Here is a 22,863-nt window from a genome sequence, read left to right on the forward strand (position 1 = left end):
AGACTTGTTCGCCTGTAACCAGGGCACCAAGTAGACTATGACAATGCAATATTTGTTACTTGTTTTACCCAAACAGTATCTTTTATCTGAAGTAGAAGTGTGTTGGCACATCTCACCCTTGATGATTATGCTCTGCGAGCGGGATACAACTGGTATATTTGATGTGAATTATGATTATTCTCTTCTTCGTTCTTCGCGGTTAAGAGGCTCCATCACTCCAGGTCCAGGTTAAATCAACATCAAATCTGGCTGAAGATAAGAGGTCCTGCCTAGGGTTAAATTCAAGATTAAAAGATGATTCTGTTAAAAAGGCTAGCAAGAATCTTGAATAATGCGCGCTAATACGAGCATCATCATATGGACACACATCACATATGGTCAAGAACGAAGGAATAATGGGTAGGAGGAACAAATGAAAAAGAAACAAAAATTTAAAGGAGTGATAGCGAGGCAAGGAATATACAAAAATGGGCGAAATTGTATGTCATTGCTAAGTTTAGCTCTATAGGATGTAATGCAGGTCATTACAAAATACAAAGAACAACTCTTCTTGTCCATAACTTTGTGAGTAGAATTGTAGATGTAGCCCAGGTATATATAATAGAGTTAATTAAAGGAAAGGGCAATGCTCCATAACCATTGATTTTATGGAGTAGAAAGAGAAGAATTGATGCTGTGTTGTGTCTTTTATTTACTCTATTAGTTTAGGAGAGTGGGAAATTTGGTTGATTTGCAAACGGGGAGAAATGTTGCCGAATATGACTTATTCCTAGTTCTTAAGAAATACTAATTAAGGAGCTTTTTCTCTTTTTTGCAAGGGCACTGGCTAAGTAGTTAAACTTAACTGAAGAGTTTTTCAACTCTTTACCCAAAGGCTCAACTATTCAAACTTCTTTCGTACTCACCTCGCAAAACATAACTCATTGATAATTATTTCATAACAATTGAGGGTTACCATCCTGGTTGAGCTACCTTCAGACTATTCAATCTGCCCCTATTTTAAAAAGATATGTTAAGACATGAATCCTATTTACTCCTTACTGATTCTCACCTCCCTTTCAGACAGCACTTTCCCAATAGTTCAATTAGGAAACATAGCTGGGGTTCTGAGGCCAAAAGCTCTATGGTCCTCTTTGAATTCGACCAAGATGGTCGGTTTGCCTTCCATTTAGTACTTGCAGAGTGAAACTAATCTTTCAAAATAACCAGAAAGAAAGCAGAAACTCATTGCTGCTGATAATTGAGAAGATCCAAGTCATCTAATTAGTTTAACGAGAGACTGACACAGAAGCCTGAATGATACTGGTTGTCTTCTGTTTTAGTATAAGGTAAGACTTGCCCAGTTCCTCCATCTTTGGTAAACATTCTAATACTACCAAGATTTCTATTTATATTCTCCATACATGTAATCTAAAAGACAGTGCCAATAATCGGCATTTCAACACAAATTAAGGAGAGGTGGAGAATATCTGCAGACTGCTGAGTATGGCTGACCAATTGTAGTACACTACTTTCAGATTACTTGCTTGCGGAAACTGGAAGGTAGACCCCCTCTGATGCCAACCAAATGTTATCAGGAAGTTTGTCTCGTACACCACAAACCTGCAGAATGTTCAAGTTTCAAAAACATCAACTATTAGACAGGGAACAAAAAAGCTGCTTCTGTTTACCATGTGGCAATGTTTACAAAACAAAAGATATATTCTGTCAAAAGTACATAGTATCCAGCAAAAATACTGCTGATCTATTCGTCAGCTGACAATTGTAGATGCAGCCTCCAGTGTTGGATTTAAGTTGTGATATTTTGAAATACTATATAGTTTGAGGCTTTAATAAATTTATATTTATATAGGGTCACGCTTTATGGAGAACACAAAAAATTGCCGTAAGAACAATTTTGTTCTGTTGCAAAACAATACAACACTGAAAACGTGAAAAATGTACAGTTGTATTGTTCTGCACTTATTAAAAGAGTGCAGAACTGTTCTCACAGTTCTCACAAATCTTAAATATAAATTGTTCTCACATGAATCTTATATGTATATACATATATATACACTCATCATTTTCTGTGATTGTGTTCTGTAAAAAAATATCTATAACCTATTATCTGTAATGAAAAGAAAACATATTAATTTATAAGTCTCTCTTCTAGACACCTTAAACCCCTTGAAAAAATCAGACTAGCTTTTGTGATCGGGTATGTACTGTATATGTAGATTGGTCCTATTTACAAGGAAATGTCATTTTAGACTTTTGACGTGGTAGATAGGTATTTGGGGATTGGGGGAAGGGAAGAGATGTTTAACCAATTAATACAATCTGTGTTCTGATCTAAAATGTGTTAGGCTTCAAATTTTAATCTTAATTATTTATTGTAGAAGGAGAAGTATTTTTAGGAACCATGTAGTACTATCACATATAAATCTCACCTCTTGCTGACCCGCAATAATACGGTTGTATTTCTTGTTATGGGTGTGCAGGTAGCCTCCAGTGTCCACGTGACGAAGCCGGATCTTTTGATCTTGCCTCCAGCTTTTCCCGCTTCCCTCAATTTCTAGTCTGAGGACAAAGTAGTTTCACAAGTAGGTTAGTTATTAACACTTAATTATTAAAAATATAAGCATCGATAATACCAAAAAAAGAAGAACATAAATCTCCACCTCCAGTAGTCACCAGTGTCAGAATTGCTATCATCTCCAAAGCAGCTCACCTGTACAGAGACGCCAAATTTTCCAAATTAAAAATTTATATATAAGAGATTTTAATTTCATATCTACTAGTGATGTTTTAAGACTACCAAACATACACAATGGTAAGCATCCTTTTTCTACTTTGTTTGACTTGAGAATCAAATGATCACGTCACATATTTTTACAAGTTTAAACCAGATAAACTAAGTTTTGCATTCTCTATTGAATATTCCGATTCGAAGTGTATAATTTTTATAAGCAATCATCTGCTACTGCTAGGCTAGGTTACCATAATAAGAAAACTCAGACAGCGCACCAGTTACACACTATAATGAACTACTTGTCAAAATATCTATTACTTACCTATATTAAACACGCACGCTGATAATTATTTCAACAATATTCTATTCATAATCAACTTTTAAGGCATGACATGAATATAATTATATATCAGCAAATAGACACACACATACACATATAGAAAGTTAACAGCACATATGGAGCATGTCCAGTTCAATAACCTCCTGATTGCCCGAGATGGGGGACATGTGTAAGTGACTATGAAGCCATTTCCGGGTCCTCATATGCTGTAATCTGATGATAGTTCCACTTTTGATTGGCGCTCCTTGCTTTGCAGATGATTCCGGAATGCGCTTAACAGTCTGGAACATAACAGAAATTCCAAAACTTAGTGACATAGTACAGATAACCTAACAATAAGGTATATCCAATAAGAAACACGTAGATAAACCTACCCAATAGCTATTGGCATCATCAACATTTGGAAAACCGGTAACTGACTGCTGCCCACTGCCAGAACCATATGGCACCTCATGCGAGTGCAGTCGAAATCTTGTCTTCTCATGCATCAATTTTATGACGGATCCATAAGTAATCTGCCAAGAAAAACAGCGATTAGAAGAGGTAACATACTTTTGCTCAACAAAACTCCATAATCGGTAAAAACAGATTTTTTTCTGAGACAGCCAAAGAGTATACTACAAACAAAAAATTTTGAGCATCTCAGCGATGCCACAATGCATCTATTAAGTATCAATACAATTTTGGTAACCCAACACCACTTTAGGATCGGAGATACAAGATTACAAGGTGTCAAGGGTTTCTCAAATCTGGTCTCACATAAAGTAGTACGGACGATATGGTACATATTTAGCATAGAGCTGGTTTAGCTTAATACATATTAGATTGGGAATCCTCGCAAAGGTTGAAGCCCCGTCTTCTTATGCGCCAAACCCTATCTTCGTCATATTTAATTTAATCTAATATATATTAAATTGGGAATAAACCCTATCTTGAATCTTCTTTAAATTTTCAAACTTGTTTATAATAATTTTCAAAGACAAATTTACTAATTTTCTAGTTTTACCCTAGTACATATTCTCGCTCCGCACTGCGCCACTTAATCAATTACAAATTTCTCTAATATTAAAGTAAACGAGCAACACAAATATAGAACAAAATAACAGTATTATCACCAATTTAGCGGGAAACATATACATTAATCTATTGGCATTGCCTGCCGCACTGGCAAACAATTACTTCAATTTCCATACGTACAAAATTATAAATTAGGTCACGTTAACTAACATCATTCATAACTTACACAAGGTACATCTCACCTTCCATTCACTATATTACGATAAATACACGCAGAACATAAACCAGTGCCACTCTACAAACTATATCAAGCATCAACATAACCGATCAATATACAGTTAAACCTCGATAAATGAAAATTCAACAAGCACATAACTTCATCAAATAAATAACATTTTCATAGCAGTATGCATTTTTCAAAGCAAGAAACACAAATAATCTCGAAAAATGAATAAAATTTTCGTTAAATTCAACTGAATTTCGATACCTCAACGCCTTCGGAAACCGCAGCGGAGGCCGGATAATTAAATCCGTACTCAGAATCCAGAGAGAGAAACAGAAAAGCAGCAATGCCAAAGAAAGACAAAGCCATGGCAAGCAAGAGCAAAATGAACCACGTCTGTTGCCAAAACGGATAGTCCGGATCCGAATCCGAAAGCGAATTAAGTCTTTCCCGGTACACAATTCGGGTCGAACCCGAATTCAAGCCCTGTCTGTTATGGTTCGATGGAGATGATGAAGACGAAGAAGTTGTTACCTTCCAGATAAACTAAGCTCATGGAGCGAATAGAGTAAAGAAAACTAAGAGAGAGAAAATATTCATTATGTAAAATGTGTATTACAACTGGTGAGAACGAGTAGTAGCTGTACAAATGTATTTATAGACAACAGAGTCAACACTTTGACTCTAACAGAAACAGTTATGAAACTTAAGGGACTGTTTGGCTATAAGCTATTCTCAAGTTGTGCTTTAGCTCAGGCTTGACAGCTAATATGTCATTAGCCCCCCCTTCGACTGACACGCCAGATAATAACACCATATTGGCTTTGTTCTCTGAATGACTATCCTTGAGTATATTCTCTGGATCCTTCAATGTACTTGGTGGAAATCTGAGACCAAGTTGATGACAGCATGACCAGTGTAACACTCTGCCTAATCCTTTTGTCAAAATGTCTGCATAATTGTCCTTGGAAGCAATTTGTGTGACTGTGACCAAACCAGATTGTACCTTTTCTCGAATGAAATGACAATCCATTTCAATGTGTTTAGTCCTAGCATGATAGACCGGATTTGCTGTAAGATCTATTGCTGACTTATTGTCACAGAATAAAGGCACTGCTCCTGGAATTTGCAGTCCTAAATCATTCAACAATCCTTTCAACCAAATGACCTCACAGGATGCATCAGCTAACGCTCGATATTCCGCCTCTGCTGTGCTACGAGATGTAACTGATTGTTTCTTGGCTCTCCAAGAGACTGCCACTGGTCCTAGCAGAAAACTGTAACCACCAACAGACCTTCGATCATTTGGATCTCCTCCCCAATCACTGTCACTGTAACCCTTTAGCTGCAATGAATTGTTTGCAGGGAAAAACAGACCATGGTTCATTGTGCACTTCAGATACCTGAGCACTCTTTGTGCTGCCTGCAAGTGTTTAACTCGAGGAGCATGTAAGAATTGACTAAGCAATTGTACTGAAAATGAAATATCAGGTCTTGATGAGGTCAAATACAACAATTTTCCAACCCAAGCTCTATAGACTGAAGCATTTGGTATGAGATCACCTGACATATCATTGTCAAATAACTTGACCTGAGGATCTAATGGTACAGAAAGAGGCTTACAGTCTAACATGTCTGCTGACTTCAGTAAATCTTTGACAAATTTCGGCTGACTTAGCAGTATACCAGTGTTATCTCTGTGCACTTCCAGACCAAGATAATACTTTATTTTCCCCAAATCCTTGATGCTGAACTTTTTATCCAGTAAAGTTTTAACAGACTGAATAAGTGACATGTCATTTCCTGATAACAAAATGTCATCCACATATATGACAGCTGCCACAAAAGATGAGCCTGACTTAAAAGTGAGCAGAGAATAATCATGTAGAGACTGCTTATATCCAGCATCCACTAAAGTAGTGGTTAACTTGGAAAACCACTGTCTTGAGGCTTGTCTTAAACCATATATGGACTTATTCAATCTGCAAACAAGTGTGGGATCACTGACTTTGTAACCCATAGGTAATTGCATATAAACCTCTTCATCTAAATCCCCATGTAAAAACGCATTGTTAACATCCAATTGTTCCACAAACCAGTTATTTGCAGCTGCAATAGCCAGTAAACTTCTTACTGTTACCATTTTCACCACTGGTGCAAAGGTATCATGGAAATCAATCCCTTCTAATTGAGTGAAACCCTTTGCAACTAATCGGGCTTTGTACCTGTCAATTTCCCCATTTGGCTTTGTTTTGATCCTATAAACCCACTTACAAGCAACAGTTGTCTTTCCTGGTGGCAAATGAACAAGAGTCCAGGTATTGTTGTTTTCCAAAGCAACCAACTCTTTATCCATGGCCTCAACCCATAAAGGATCCTTAGCAGCTTGATGGTAAAAATTAGGCTCAAAAGTGGAATTAGAGTAAGCTAAGAAAGCCTGCTGATCAGTGTCAAAAACTGAATGAGACAAGGCCAAATTAAAAGAATCCATTTCAGCAAAATCATAGCAGTGTGCAAAAGCAGCATTTGGAGCATGACTGGAACTTGGAACTTGATAATCTGTCCACCAAGTAGGTCTTGCCTTCTGTCTAGTGGACTGCCTTACTATTGGCAAAGGGGAAGCTGACTCATGTGGAGCATCACAAGTGTCTGTGTCTCCTAAATCAAAACTGGATGTGGAAGGAGAATTTGTAGGTTGAAAATTCTCAATAACAGGAGAATGATCTGAGGACAGAACAGGTGACTGAACTGGTGTGCTTGAAGCACTGGGAGTAAAAGACTGAGAAGTAGTTGAAGTCTCAGGTGTGACAGAAGATGCCTTGAGCCAATTTAAAAAATCATAGGAATTGACAGATGTAGTATGTGACTCAGAAGGATTATGAGTAACAGGTTTTTGATGATATGGAAATATATCCTCAAAAAATTTGACATGTCGACTGACAAAAATGGAGTGATTGTCAAGTCTAAGCAATTTATATCCTTTGGTCAAATGTGGATAACCTAAGAATACACATTGAACAGCCCTGGAAGCTAACTTGTCAGTAGGATGCACTGAAGCATAGGCTAGACATCCAAAAGCCTTAAGACCATTGTAATCAGGTTTGGTCTTGAAAAGCATCTCATAAGGAGTTTTCTGTTTTAATACTGGTGTAGGCAGTAGGTTTATGATGTGTGTAGCAGTGAGCAGACACTCCCCCCAGTACTTAACAGGTAATCCTGCCTGAAATCTTAAAGCTCTTGCTACTTCTAGTAAGTGTTTGTGCTTACGCTCTACCCTTGCATTTTGTTGAGGTGTATGTGTGCAAGAAGTTTGATGAAGTATACCAGAATGAGCAAACAAATGCTTGAAATTATGATTGATAAACTCACTGCCATTATCTGACCTCACAGTTTTAACAGATTTGCTAAACTGATTAGAAACATAAGACAAGAAGTTTTTGAAATTGTGAAAAACATCTTGCTTACTATTCATAAGAATTGTCCATGTGGCTCTACTATGATCATCCACAATGGTAAGAAAGTATTTACTACCAGATGTAGTAGCCACATGATACGGCCCCCAAACATCAATATGTAGCAAAGAAAAAATCTCATTAGCATGAGAGTCACTAGCTTTAGGAAAAGGAAGTAGTGTTTGTTTAGCACAAGGACAGATAGGACAAACTCCAGGATTACACACAGGTAGTTTACCAATACAAGAAATATGTTCTAACACATGAAAAGGTGCATGACCTAATCTTAAGTGCCACATCTTAACATGAGATGTATCTGAAATTACAGAATGAGAAAAACTGAGATTCTTTATAGGTTGTGAAGAACTGATCATATCAGTAGAAGGAGATGCAACTGGAAGAGGAGTGGATTGTGAGAAGTAATATAAGCCTCCTTGTTCAGTACCAGCTGCCAGAGTTTTCACCTGGTTCTGGTCCTGAAACAGACATTTTCCAGCAGAAAACAAAACAACACACTTAGATTCCTGAGATAATTTGCTAACTGATAACAAATTACAGTTAAACTCAGGAATTAGAAGCACATTGTGAAGAGTAATGGCTGATGACAATCTAACAGTGCCTAATTGATTGACAGCTATGACTTGACTATTTGGTAAGGCTACATGAAAAGGTTTTGAAGGGGTAAAAATGTTAGTCATGAGTTGTTTATCACAACACATATGATTAGATGCTCCCGTATCAATGATCCATATGTGCTGTAATTTTTGCGGTATGTAAGATAGCATGGTATAAGCCAAACCTGCTATGCTTGAGATGTGATCCTCAGGTGTGGAAATGGTTGCAGGAGCAGAGTTCTTTGACATCATCTGCATTAACACATTAACCTGATGCTGCAGCTGATCCATACTGGTACTGTTGGAAGTAGAACCAATCTGTGCATCTGGTTTTCCTGGATTAGCCTGAACCTGCATTGCCTGGGATTTAACACCTTGTTGATTGAAAGGCTTTCCCCTTCCTCTGCCTTTAGGTGGATATCCAATTAATTTGAAACAATTCTCCTTAAGATGTCCTTCTTTGAGACAATAAGTGCACTTCAAAGTTTTCTTGGAACCTCCTTCAACTGCATTGTTCTGAAATTTTGCAGTATTGTTGGTGTTCTTGGTTGAAGCCAGAAATGAAACAGAATTGATGCCAGCATTGTGTCTCTGTTTTTCTTCTTGTTTCACTAGTGAATAAGCCTGAGTAGTAGAAGGTAGAGGATTCATCATTAAAATTTGACTCCTGGCAGATGTGAAACTGTCATTGAGTCCCATCAAGAACTGTAGAAGCCTCTTCCTCTGATCTCTGTCTTCTTGTTGTTTATGTGTTTCACATTTGTTGACACACTTAATGATAGGCTCAAGTGCATTATACTCATCCCACAGATTCTTCAGCTTGTGATAATACAACTCAACTGACAGATCTCCTTGTACAAGAGTATGAGTCTCTTTTAACACTTGATACACTCGATGTCCATCAATACTAGAAAACTGATCTGTTAATTCATCCCAAACATCCTTGGCTGAATGCACAAAATCCATTCCATCACTTATCTCATCAGACACAGTGTTAAGAATCCAGCTGATAACCATATCATTAACCCTATCCCATTGAGATCTTAACATAGATCCTTCTTCAGGACGAGGCACAGATCCATCAATTATTCCTAACTTGTGTTTGGCTGACAAGGCAATAGTAAGTGACCTTTTCCAAGGTCCAAAGTTCTCAGAGCCTGTTAACTTCTTAGTGATAAGAATTAATCCAGGATGATCAATGTTTTGCAGGTACAGAGGATGTAAATTCGAGGTCATCGGAATTTCTTCTTCCTCTTCTGCATTATTAGCATTGGAACTCTCTCCAATATGTGTGTTATTTGCATTATTTGCATTCATAACCACATGTGCATAAGTGTTTTTCACCATTTCTTGAAATTACAATCAAGAACTGAACATCCAATTAAAGAACAAGAAACTGTACGGAACAACCACAAATCACTTCGTAACAACAGGATCGCAACAATCACAATCACAATCACAATCACTAACACAATCCAATTCAACTCGATGCTTAAGCAGAATCGATCTTAACAAGCAACGCAAACACAGAAATCAACCACAAACAGAAGTAATCTACTCAATTATCCATGAAACAGTCGAATCGATCTGGAAAAGATTAGTAAACTTACGATCTGGAAGTAGAATAAGCAGCGGAAATCGATAAATCTTCAAGATCAAAGCTCTGATACCATGTTACCTTCCAGATAAACTAAGCTCATGGAGCGAATAGAGTAAAGAAAACTAAGAGAGAGAAAATATTCATTATGTAAAATGTGTATTACAACTGGTGAGAACGAGTAGTAGCTGTACAAATGTATTTATAGACAACAGAGTCAACACTTTGACTCTAACAGAAACAGTTATGAAACTTAAGGGACTGTTTGGCTATAAGCTATTCTCAAGTTGTGCTTTAGCTCAGGCTTGACAGCTAATATGTCATTAGAAGTGGATTGTGATTTTCGACGAGAGAGATTAGTTTGCTGTTTTTGAGCTGAAGAAGCCACGGTGGAGGGTTGCGGGTCGGATCTTCCGGCTGGAGATCCGAACTCACTCCGGTTTAATAGTCCGACGGGTGTTGATGCGAGAGAGATGGGAGAGAGAGAGAGATGTTTGTATTGACGAGTGAGAGGGAGTGTAGACTAGACTATAGACTAGTATAAAAAGTCAAGGTCGTATGCCACGTCATTTCTGTGGGTTTTACTAATCGGATTATTACACGTGGACTTCAGGTGTGCTTCTATATCCGACCTGGATTTATTTTTATTTGTTGCCAACTTAACAAAAAAAAAAGCGACAAATAAAAATAAGAACTTATTTTGAAAATATGAAAAGGGCATTTTAAAGAGGTTAGCCGGTGGTTTTAGTTAATGGTATATAATTTTGAATCAGATGTGTTATTATTTCTAATTATATGAATATTATGAGATATATTAATTTAACGTGTTGAATATATGAATTTTGGACGAGTTGCTCAAATATGCTGAATATTGTAGACTTACAAATATAGCCAACCAAACATGGTTGACTATATTTTTTGCTACGGAGAGAGATGGAGTTCTAAATTTTTTAAATAATCTTTAAAAATGACATTTGGATACCAAATACACGTCATATGGATAATTTTAGCTAAGAGTTTTATCATTGGAGATAGAGCATCTCCGAAGAGAACATGTATAATGGTTGGCTATATTGATTGCCTAAGTTCATTATATAAATTTTTGCTAAGGGGACATGTATATGCTGATTATCTATAATTGTGCTTGTGTAAAATCAAACCTAAGGGCTCACTTGGTTCGACGAATATAGCCAATCAAACATGAATGGCTATATTTTTTTGCTAAGGGGTGGAGGGTTGGAGTTGCATACTTTTTAAATAATCTCTGTAAGTGTCATCAAGATGCCAAATAAACAATTTTAGCTAAGGGTTTTTGGAGATGGAGATGCTCTTACTGATACAGAGTCAACACCAAATTGATTTTCATCTCATACTAGAGTTTGTAGTTTTGAGAGTCGACCTCCAGAATTAGGATTCTGATCGCCACTTCTTCGCTATTCAACCTTCATCCTTTTTATTGATTTATCATATTCGCTCTTTCATCTTTTATCCTATTTATCAAATTTATTAATAAAATCAAGATCTAACCCCTTTTGGTTGAGTTCTTGTTGGGTACATCGTCATCAAGGTTGTTAGTCACGCACATCGTTTTGGGATGTTTATGTTTTTTTGATATTTTTGTGTGTGTTGTTATGGGTTTCCGTAATATTTCGAAGAAGGACTTCATGATGCTTTGGATGGTCCGTACGACTTGCATCAAATATGGCACGATTGTGAATATTGCAAGATCTCACTCATCCAATATCAATTGATGTAACTGATAGTTGTGAACATTGGACTACAAATGATACTTATGTGAAGGTTAGTTGCGATGCTACTATGTTCACAACTGATGTATGCTGGATTGCACGAGATTTGATTGTAATACTTTCTAGATTAAAGAATTTTAATATTCTATATGTTAAGTAATCTGAAAACAAAGCTGCTTCAATTTGAACCTCAGTGTAAGAGACAATTTTGATAAAAAGTAACTTCATATAATTATCATAAGATAATAATTTCATCTTTAATTTGTCAATAATAAATGTTTTTTTTGAAGGCACTCTTTATCCCTTAAGTTTTCCCAATAAAGTTTAATTTCACAGGGTTTTAATAAGACTTTTTTTTAGCGGGTTGTAATTTTAGACATCAAAGATGATATTGTTTAAATATATCTTCATTATGGAAAAAATTCTCACAAGTTATGTGGTTTGATATTAGAAATATATTTCAATATCATAATACCTCATATATATGTATATAGCAACAACAACAACACAAAAAAATATTTAGAATTACTTGTTTTATAATTATGGGTTTATCTGGTGTGTATTCATGGCCACATACTAAGAGGGGTGTATTGGATTGGGATTTTAAAGCATTTTTTTGCATTCATGAAATCCGAGGGTATTCGATTGGGATTGTTTGAAATCCATTAAAATTTTGAGGTATTCAATTGGGATTTTAAATTATGCTACAAAATCTGGTGGTATTCAATTAGGATTTTAAATTATGCTTTAAAATCCGATGGTATTCAATTGGGATTGTTTAAAATCCATTAAAATCTGATGGTATTCAAATGCTGATGGATTTTTTTTCATTTCATAAAATGATGGATTTTGTGGCATTCTTCAGTGTATTTTAAGTTTTTTGAAATCCCATCAAAATCAATGGGATTTTGAAGCATTGTACCTAAATCCCATCAACTCTGCGACATTTTATTAAGAATCCGCACAAAATCAAAATCTCATACAATCCATTAAAATCCATAGACTAAAAACAATCCATTAAAATCCCAATCGAATACACCCCCCTAAGCACTAAAATCTATGAATTTGGATGGTTTTGATTAGTGTGGTTGTTGTTGTAAATACAGCAGGTCTACCATTATTAGAGGGTGTAAGCCAATCAAAATCTTCCAAATTCATAGATTTTAGCACTTACCATGTGCTCATGAGCACACCATAAAAAAACAGTATATTACTAATTTTCTTAATACAAAATTAGAATATAAATTTATAATTAAATATATCCAATTCACGAATTACAAGAGGAGAGATAGGTGTATATTTGTAAGATTATAAGAGTTTTTTTCAAATGAATTAAATTATAATAGTTATCGGTAAAATAATTGTCTTATATTTTTTATTGATAGGAGTGATTATAAAAAATTTGTTTTAAATTCAAATTAAGTTATAAAAATGTGTAAAATATATCAATGCTTTCGGTATCTTTTCAAAAATATGACCAAAATCAATTATTTTTTAGACTGTAACACTATGTTGTATCATATTTTTACAATTAATAGATATATATTTTAAATATTTTTGGAAAAACTTTATATTTTGGGGTATTTGTTTACCACTTAAAAGACCAGTTTCTGGGTGTATAAGTTAAAAGCACTTATTCGTACTGCTTGTGTAAAAAATCAAGAAGCACTTATAAAAAACTAAGAATGTTAGTTTTTATTTGTGGGTTTCTACTTCTTTCGCAAACATTTTAATTACTTACAAGTCTTAACTTTTTTATTCTAAACAAAAAAAAAATTATTTTAAATTCATCCAAACAGCCCTTTTATATGTATTTTTGTTAAATTTAAACGATGGGATATACACAAAATGTGAGACGGTGATGCATGACTAGAAATCTGCACATTGTCAACAAACACGGGTAAACTGACGAACTCTGCTTAGAACCATGGCCAGACTCTTAACATTATGATAAGTACGAAGAAAAAACTATTTCACATGAGAATATCTTAAAATTTTTAAATGTAATTTAAAATTTAAAATTTTATCATATTTTACTAAACTTTTTCAAGCTTTTCCAAATTTGTAATAAGCTTTTTTATTTTCTTTAATATGAATTGAATATACCAGAAAAGATACTAAAAATGAGAATTAAATATACCCCTAAATTCAAATTCTCACAAAAGATATCAAATTTGTATAATTTTCTAAAAGCTTTGGACCCTCAAGTGCAATAGGGCTTGAAAGCAAAAATTGTTGCAAATTGCAAACGCTTCCGCAAGCAAAACCACGTAGAAGCACAATAGATTGCCAGGCAGGCACAAAGCTAGAGTCTTTAGCCCCTATATAAACCCTCCACCGAAACACACATTTGTTTATATCGCTTTCAAGAACACTTCTCTCTCTGTCCAAACCTTGTATCTAAGTTCTTAATCTTAAATCCGACAAGGGTTTCTTGGGGTTCGTGTCCAAATGGCTTCTTCTCCCACCCTTCCACCCCCTCCATCCATCTCAGAAGAAGAGCTTGAAGAGGAGCTTACAGATGTTGGGAACAAGCTGTTGAAACCCCCTTCTTCAACTGATGAACTCTTGAAGCTTCTTGATGTGAGGCCCCTTTTTCTTGTTTTTCATCATAAAGATTTGATTTTTATGTGTGCCCTTTTGGGATTAATTGATTTTGTTGGTCTGCTTGTTATTTGTTTCTCATTTCGTGATGAATTGATGTTGGTTTCTCTAATTGGGTTTGTTTCTTGTGAAAAGTTTGTGATTTTTAGCATAAAGGTTTGATTTTTGTTTCTTTAGGTTTGGATTGATTTGATTTTGCACATATATGATTTGTTTGTGAATAGATGTGGTGGTGAATGTTGTTCAATTTTGGTACAAGTACTCTGAGGATTCGTTCATGTCATGGCGTGTTGATTGATTTGTCTAGTAATGCCGGGCTGGAGTGATAGAATGCTATGCTAACATGACTTTCTTTTTATAAAACCATGTTGTTACTATACATGTATGTGCGCGCGCACCCCCACTCACCGCAAACATGTACCATGTGATGTTTAAGGGTTTATTTAGTCGGGCTTTTATGACGACTGTCTTGTGGTGCGATATGTTACCTTTGCAAACCTTAGGGTTTTATATGTTTAATGTACGGATAAGTATTTCCGCTGACCTAAAATGATGTCATAGCTTTCTGATTTTTGTTGAATATATGTTACAACTCATTGGCATATGGGTGCAGAAAGTGAATCGAATATCTGGTAAATATTTAGTTGTTCAAGTATCGGTTGCTTCCTATTTGTTGGGATATTTCTTTTGAATATAGTATTATGTAAACCAAAAGCTTACGGATGTCTCTGTTATCTATAATTAGAAGAAATATTAATGCTATTGCGTAACATTGTATATACCACCAGTATACAAATTTTACAGTTTGTAACACACGTTATACTTTCTTGTCATGTACGTCTCTCTCTCTCTCTCTCTCTCTGCCGTTTTTCCTTTTTGCTACATGTCTCATTATAGTCTTTCCTTTGCATTTTCATCACATGTTATGCTTGTTATGTTGACAATTTGTAACCTTAAATCTGCAATATTTCAGTTTTCGACCTTCATTTCCTGATATTGGATTATATGATCATTTTCTAATATTGGATTTATGATCACTTGTTAAGCACTCTTTATCATAGCTTATACACCTTATTGACATTTATTTATTCAAACCATCTTCCAAGCTATCTACAAGAATTCCTGCATAAACATAGTACATATTACATTCTCTGGTTTCATGCTGTTATTTTAGGAACTCGGATGTCTCTTGTCCAAGGTCAGTCAAGAGCCAACTCTTTCAATGCTCGATGCTCTTCAGCCTTCAATGAAGGCGCTAATGGGTACTGAAATATTGATGCACAATGATACTGATGTAAAAGTTTGGGTTGCATCTTGCATTAGTGAAATTGCAAGGATTATGGCGCCAAATGCACCTTACAGCGATGATGAAATGAAGGTACTTTAATTTCTAAAATAAAATTACTTTTTTTACAAAGTTAGATGGACTTCTTGTTTTATTATTCGTGGTTCATATTTTTCCTGAAATCATACAAATTGATGTAATTTTACGATATTACATGTTGCAATTCTCATTCTATTGCTCTACAGAAATTTTTTCAGCTCAGCATTGTAGCAGTTGAGCAATTATCCAATACCAGTGGTCGTAGTTACTCCAGAGCCGTTTTAGTTCTTAAAACCCTTGCAAACATAAGGCTCTGTGTTCTAATGTTGGACCTTGAATTGGATGATTTAATACTTAAAATGTTTGAGCGGTTTCTAGACATCAAGAGGTATGTATTGTAACCATGCTTTGTTACATGTAGAGTATCAAAAATATTTTAATCGTATCATATAAATTCTTGCTCCCCTTTCAATGTGCAGCCTACCTGATGCTCTATTATCAGATATGGAGAGAATCATGACCTTGATTGTAGAGGAAAGCGAAGAGCGTTCATTTGAACTTATGAGCGTTCTTCTAAAAAGTGTGAAGAGGGAAAATCAGGTAGCAATTTATCATTCACCTGGGTTATATGAGCATGAGCATCCCTTTTATTCATTTTATTTATTTATTTTCGCTTGGGGTTTTCAGTATGTTTCTCCCGTTTCATGGGAGTTGGGGCAGAAAGTCTTGAAAAACTGTGCTGGCATACTCGTATTGGATATTCAAAAAGCAGTCAGCACCATGGGAATGGCATATACTGAGTTTTCAGAAATTGTTGCTTCAATATGTCAAGTGGCGCCTAAAACAGACAATGTGGTAGGTGTTCTTTTGACCTATTTCCGTTTATGCCAATTCTGAATTAATATCTGTCTAGACTATATGGAGTGCTGGATCTATCTGCAGTGATTGCAAATGTCGTCCTACTTTGATGTGTATGTAGAAATTATTTTTTGCCTTAATTCTTTTCTGTTGGTTTATTTGCAATTCTGTTGATTTTTCCATGCTTTTGTATTTCTAGTAGGAGGCGTTGTGTTGAGTAAATTTGAAAAATGGCTCTGACCTTTTAAACCTATATCGTACTATCGTGGGACTTCGCTTCACTCTCAGTTTGGACTTTGAGTTTGACCAATACAGATAGTTCACAATAACATGCATGCTTCCACAGCCATTTAGTCATTAGAATGTAATGACCTTGTCTTCTGTTCTTACATCTGTGGCCACTAAATTGCTCAAACTCAAATTTTTTTTTACAGGATACTCAAACATTTGTATCAGATGCCATCAGTCTGATGAAAAATGACGAAAATGCAGAAGAACCAAGATCTGGCATGATTAGTGGCGGATCTGACACTCTTGTGCATCAGATCGCTTTAACCAATTGCCAACAGATAAGTGTCGCACCACTAAGCAATTCCCAACCTAAAGATATTAGTAAAGGAGCCGTGGCACAACAATCTCAAAGAAAAAGGGGTAGAAAACCCAATTCTCTGAAAAAAGAAGAGGAGGGATATGACAATTCATGGGTTATTGGAATAAGCAGCTCTAATAAAACACCTTGTCGTGGGAAGAATGCCAGAAAGAGAAGTATTCCATCTAATAGTTCAGCTTTGGCAGGTTCATTTTCTCCATCTGAACCTGGCAAAGAACCCAAATCTCTTGCCTTTTCAGTCAATAATGTACAAGGTGTGAGTCTACCTTTGCCACCGGTTGAGAATTGTAGCACTCCAGAGAATGTTCACTCTAGACCTCAATCTGGTGTGCAACAGAAAGAAAAATCGAATAGTTCAATGAATGCAGACAACGGCCTCAATCTATTGTCAGTCTCTGCAGGAGATCTGGTCAAAACCCAGAGTGAAGGAACGCCAGTGAGAGTAGCTTCTAAAGTATCTGGAAGCACTGGGAATCCCCGGGGAAGGAGAAAGAGAGGTCCGGTAAATACTGCATCTCAAGGTGATGGGAAAGCAAAGCGTAAGAGGGCCGCAAGGAAAAGTGAAACCGGAGATGCTGCTGTGAAAAACAGAGAAGGTATTATTCCTTCTACGACAGATGGTATTGGCAGTTCTCAGGAAATAAAGACGGATTTTCCAGTGTTGCAACTTGATGCTGGTGTACAAAAACTAGGCAGGAGTGCTCCCATTGGGCATGCTACTGATAAAACTAGTGATGAGTTTGCATATGGTGGGGCATCAAAGGTATGTTGCAATAATAATTTGGAAGTGTTGTGCCATTTAATGTTTATTTTTGGTGTCCTGTGTTGTTAACACCAATAAGTTCTTAGTTGAACAATTTTTATGAAGTTCATTTTCTTTGTTTTTTATAAACGACTTTTCCATGCTATTATCAAATAACACATGGAATTAGCTGTATATGACTTTTCCATGCTATTATCAAATAAGAAATAACACAAGGAATTAGCTGTCCATATTAACACATCAGCAGCTCATATTTTGTATACTCATTCATAGCCATATTATACCTACTGCTTAGTATTGCTTCTGTCAGCAAACAATTTCACAAACATTTTAGCCACCTATTTGAATCAAACTAGTGGTTTGTTACATTATATTCCTGAGATATATGCTTTGTGCATTCTAAGACTCTTCGCAGAATGGATTTCTTTTAACAATACGTTCCTCGGTGCAAACTTAGGGTCAGCTGTTAAATAATGATATCTACTTTTTAAGCAAAACAAAAATTCTGGATAGAAGAAGCGACGTAGGGTGTATCATATAAGGAACGAAGATCAAAATCGTTGTAGTAACTATACTCTGAAATATGAGAAAGCAGCACTGTTAGCCGGTGTGAAATTATGTGGTGATGTGTAATATAGATGCCTCATCACAATTTTTATATTTGTAAGAATGTTGTAAAGTTGTATTTTGTAGCTTAGTTTTGATTAAAATGTTCCTTCTCAGGATCATGGTGAAGAGTTAGTTGGTCGCAAGATAAAGGTTTGGTGGCCAGCAGATGACCAGTAAGTACTAATGATCATCCCTCCTGCCTCCTTAAATTTTGTGACGTTTTTACAAGCCGCGTATGTTCTTCGTGATATTAACAGTTGTATCCTCTGCACATTTTTGCTGGTTTGGATTAGAATAGACATTATCACAAATCAGCTACAGATATGTTGGCAGCATAAGCGGTGCACTATATCTTTTTCACATAAATGTTGGAGAATGTGGTCTAGTCATCGACATGAACAGAAAAGTGTAAATGTTTTGTTGCTCGTAGTAGACTTATTATGCTTCTGTGTCCTAGAATAACCTTTGTAGCATTATTGAAAGGTTATTATTTAGGATGGCTTCTCGTCTGATGGCAAGCTAGGTATTTAGTAATTTTAAAAATTACCCACGGCTTCATATTTTGTCACTCTAATAATTCTAGAAGCATGAAATTTAAAGGACCATGAAGCACATATGTTTCAGCAGTGTGTCCCTTCCTGGGGTTTAATATAAGTTTGGGTATAGTCCTTGTTGTTTGATAGATGATTAATTGTCTCTCCTTTTTTCTTGTCTATATTCTACCTTTTAGCTTCCTGTCTGTTAAAAACTTCTTAGGTTTAATACGTGTGAAAGTTATATGTGATATATATTGGCAGGAGTTTATTACATGTGTTATGCGTTAATATATTGCAGATATATGTTTTAATTAAATTAATTTGCCTATTGTTTTGTTTTTTTAGGTTTTACAAAGGAGTTATCACTGGATTTGACCGAGAACTAAAAAAGCATAAGGTGCATTACTATGGGTGCATGCCTCTGTTAACTTCTTTTATTATTCTTTTTTGTTGGCAATGATTTCTGTACTTCCCAAATCAAACTGACGCCAAGTGCAACCATGACCTATATGAATTGGTTTTGTTTTGTTTTTGCTCGATGCTCTTGGCACTTTCCCCATCTAATATATAGGTGTTGACCCGTCCATGGCAGGCCCGATAGTGGTAATTGTGTTGGTACCTAGCTCCCAAAGATGTAGTTGACTGTGTATGATTGACCTTGAAGGAAATCCCATGATAAGACAAACAAACTACAGCGTAAAAAGATCTTTGTCCACATCCTAAAATCTCAGTATAGTTGATTAAATATTTCTCTATACATGTTTTGTCTCCCTGAAGGAATTCCAGCCCCATTTCCTCAGCTCCTGCTAGGTGATGTGGCTGGAGATGAGAACCAGCATTAAGACCCCTCTTTATAGCATTCTGAAAATTGGCAATACCATGGCTTGCCTTGCACCCTCTGTTTGCATTATATTTTGGGCTTTTTTTGCCTTCTCCATTGATTTTATGCTTTTCCTGCCTTTTCCATTGTCACTAATTATTAGAGAGAAACTGCTTCATTTAAGAATTGTTTGTCTTCTTAAATGAATCAGAGATTTATTGAAATCTAAAACTGATCATCAATTAGTTGTCTGTTTCACAGGTGGAATATGTTGATGGCGATCAAGAGAATTTGTATCTTAGAGCAGAACGTTGGGAAATAGTTGAAGATGTGAGTGAATCATGATGCATATTACGTGACTTTGTCTTTGCAACTTTTTCTTATTATTTTGTTACTTTTTTATATAATTGGGCAATTGAAAATATGCTTTACTGATGGTAGGAGGAAGACAGCGAGGCAACTGAAGATACACGGCCACCTTTAGTAACTTCAGCTAACAGGTAAGCAGCTTCTAATTATATTACTTTTGCCGTTTGACTATTTCTTAGGTCTAAAATTTTTCAAATAATTTTGGACATACTTCACATATGTATGAACAGAATAATTTGACTGTTGATTTTTGTAAAGAACAGAATAGTCAGTTAATTGTTTAGTTGCATCAGCAGTCTATTTTGTTAGCTATGTAGGTTGATAGATGTTAAATTCTTGTATGTATACTAGCCTATCTGGACTAGATTGGTAATATCTGCTCATTACCAATAATATGGACAGTTACTTCAGGAAATAGGCTCTTGAAAATCATCACTAGTGTAATGTTCCTCATTTCAAATTAAATTTCACTGTTGCTTGGTTTCATGGCGGATTGTTCTGTCCTAGTCTAAGTTACACCTAATGATGTCCAGAGATCATATTAAGCACTGCTGACTTGCCTATAATTGAAATTGCCACTGATTTTTGGGATCTATGATATTCCTAGACCCAACTATAATTGGTACAAAGGTTCTGTGAATTCTGTCCCACTGTAACTTTTATTTGGTACACCATTATCAATTTTGAGGATTGGTATGATTTGGGAAAAATCTGTGTTTAAATGCTGGTAATCATTATAGAAAATGTAATACATTATAACTTTGATAGACATGTGCAGTGTGTCCACACATCCGATTATGAATTAGCATTCAGCTGTAAACTCAATATTTTAATATCTTTTAAATTGATTTAGGAAACATGAATAATTTTCCTCGTGCTTCACTTAGCAAACATAAAGTAGTTTAACTCTGTCCAGCAACTGGTTTTCTGTAACATGCGTTGGAATTATCTGAGATCCTTCTACTAATATTTTAATGCCACACTTGATATAAAACTTTCAAGCTTCTAAACACCTTTCCTTTTGTGCAACTATCTGCTATATGACATATAGCACTCTGTAATGAAACAGAATTTTCCTATTGATTAAGAGACCAATTGAGTTCAACTAGATATATGCTGTGCCTTATTACGTGTTAAACGTCTAATCCTTCTTTTTTGATTTACTCGATGCAGGTTCCCCAGTGCTGGAGCTAATTCTTCTCATCCAGGGAATCTCAGTGAAACGGTGAGATCATAGTAAACTCTTTTTATGGAAAGTATAACAAGAAGTTGTGTTGAGAATTTTGTACCATCATAAGATTGACTGATGATGTTTCTGTGACTGGTCATCATATTCCTCATCTCCTATAAACATTGCAAAATTTATCTGGTTATTTTGCACTTGTTTAATCAAAAGGAGCAAAGTGTTTAAAATTTAAGAACTGTGGAGAAGAAAATAATGTCATCTTTTTATTAGGCTCATGTAGAAATTATTTCTGATAATATTCTGTGAAAATCCAATGCAGGCTTCTGCTTCACATAAGCAAGGCATGCTTGTCCGCAGTAAATTGAAGCCAGATGGGGTGAGTTGGTCCATTGTTTACTGTGTGATCTCTTCCATCTCTTTTATCCTGAAACTTATAAGCTGAATGAAGAAACTCGATGCAATTGTCTTACTATTTATAATCCATTCCTTTCCAGGCTGGAAGGACAAAAAGGAGGACAGTGCATGATGTCCACAGCAAAATTTCACCAGCACATGAGGCAAGTGAGCATGCTGGCGAAACAAGCAGCATCCCAGTCACTGTTGCTGGGTACAGGGTGAAGTCTGCCAATGCACCTATTCTAACCTCCATTATAGCGAGGTACGGTGACATTGCTGCCAAGTGCATGTTCACTTCAGCCACTGTCAGAGCATCAATGCTTGATGTTATATGCGACATTGTCAAGCGGCTGCGAAGCGGCAATGCGCAGCAGACCCTATCGCGGCTCGATGCTATGGAGACTGAGCTGCGAGATGCAGAGGCTGCCAAAATCGAGGTCTCCTGGCTCCAACAATGCTTGACCAAGTGCCGTGAAGCTCAAGGCAAAATCCCCTCCGTGCTCAGAGAAATGGAGTCCAGCCTGTGGCTGGTCTCCAAAGCTGCAGAAAGGGACTTGGCAGCCGCTCAAAAGTGGGCCAAGGAGTCCGAAAGCTGCTTAAGAGCATTAGCGGTGGTCGGGAAGAAGTTCCGCGATGAACTGGCCCTACATGAATCCAAAGCAAGCGAATGGCGGAATCCCCTGGATGAGCTGGCCAAGCCGTGAGCCTGTGATGTGGGTTTAGAGTAGCAAACATGTGTAGTTCCAGAATTTGTGGATGTTGTAAAATGTTTGTCAAGTTAACAAGTCTTTAGTTGGATGTATTTCTGAGGGTTTGGTGTCATATTTTGACAGGATTTCACAAGGTGAAACAAACAAAAAGTTTTTGGTTTTCTTAAAACACAACATATGTTGCCGTACTATATCTGTTTCTGTTTGTAATCCGTCTGTTACATGTTCGATCAGAACATACAAGAAGGCAATTAAGTGTTGAATTTATATCTAAAGAGTTCTTTGCAAGTATAAGTAAGCTCTGGGAAGATCATCTACTTTCTAATGATGATGTGCTTCGCATGGGTATTAAA

The 22,863-nt window shown here is 36.1% G+C and overlaps 2 protein-coding genes across 4 annotated transcripts; one reads left to right on the forward strand and one right to left on the reverse strand.

Moving 5' to 3' along the window:
* Positions 1-1,202: 1,202 nt before the first annotated feature.
* Positions 1,203-10,481, reverse strand: LOC108193829 (stromal cell-derived factor 2-like protein). 2 transcript variants are annotated; one of them, XM_064081838.1, is made up of 7 exons: positions 10,303-10,481; positions 4,579-4,836; positions 3,449-3,589; positions 3,215-3,355; positions 2,664-2,713; positions 2,433-2,562; positions 1,203-1,602 (listed from the first exon to the last, which is right to left on the reverse strand). In XM_064081838.1, exons 2-7 carry the CDS (start codon positions 4,681-4,683, stop codon positions 1,519-1,521), a joined length of 651 nt encoding a protein of 216 aa, XP_063937908.1. In that variant the 5' UTR covers positions 4,684-4,836; positions 10,303-10,481; the 3' UTR covers positions 1,203-1,518. The 2 variants fall into 2 exon arrangements, with proteins under 2 accessions (XP_063937908.1, XP_017216144.1); XM_017360655.2 differs by lacking the exon at positions 10,303-10,481 and having other exon boundaries at positions 4,579-4,940.
* A 3,454-nt stretch (positions 10,482-13,935) lies between these two features.
* On the forward strand, positions 13,936-22,771 carry LOC108196731 (sister chromatid cohesion protein PDS5 homolog D). Of its 2 annotated transcripts, none has more exons than XM_064081274.1 (13): positions 13,936-14,308; positions 15,504-15,707; positions 15,860-16,041; positions 16,133-16,253; positions 16,341-16,508; positions 16,946-17,884; positions 18,608-18,666; positions 19,375-19,426; positions 20,096-20,179; positions 20,291-20,349; positions 21,392-21,443; positions 21,724-21,780; positions 21,899-22,771. In XM_064081274.1, the coding sequence occupies exons 1-13, from the start codon at positions 14,177-14,179 to the stop codon at positions 22,502-22,504; spliced, it is 2,715 nt and encodes a 904-aa protein (XP_063937344.1). In that variant the 5' UTR covers positions 13,936-14,176; the 3' UTR covers positions 22,505-22,771. The 2 variants fall into 2 exon arrangements, with proteins under 2 accessions (XP_063937344.1, XP_017219639.1); XM_017364150.2 differs by having other exon boundaries at positions 13,937-14,308; positions 20,111-20,179.
* The last annotated feature ends 92 nt before the right edge of the window (positions 22,772-22,863 follow it).

Source organism: Daucus carota, chromosome 7 (genome assembly GCF_001625215.2).
Source record: "Daucus carota subsp. sativus chromosome 7, DH1 v3.0, whole genome shotgun sequence".
In the NCBI taxonomy this organism is placed as follows: Eukaryota; Viridiplantae; Streptophyta; class Magnoliopsida; order Apiales; family Apiaceae; genus Daucus; species Daucus carota.

Coding starts and splice junctions, on each gene's coding strand:
- LOC108196731 (XM_064081274.1), top strand. CDS start 14,177: ATGGCTTCTTCTCCCACCCTTCCACCCCCTCCATCCATCTCAGAAGAA. Junction 14,309..15,503: donor AACTCTTGAAGCTTCTTGAT/GTGAGGCCCCTT, acceptor CTGTTATTTTAG/GAACTCGGATGTCTCTTGTC. Junction 20,180..20,290: donor GTTGGGAAATAGTTGAAGAT/GTGAGTGAATCA, acceptor TACTGATGGTAG/GAGGAAGACAGCGAGGCAAC.
- LOC108193829 (XM_064081838.1), bottom strand. CDS start 4,683: ATGGCTTTGTCTTTCTTTGGCATTGCTGCTTTTCTGTTTCTCTCTCTG. Junction 3,590..4,578: donor CGGTTTCCGAAGGCGTTGAG/GTATCGAAATTC, acceptor TTTTCTTGGCAG/ATTACTTATGGATCCGTCAT. Junction 3,356..3,448: donor ATGATGCCAATAGCTATTGG/GTAGGTTTATCT, acceptor GTTATGTTCCAG/ACTGTTAAGCGCATTCCGGA.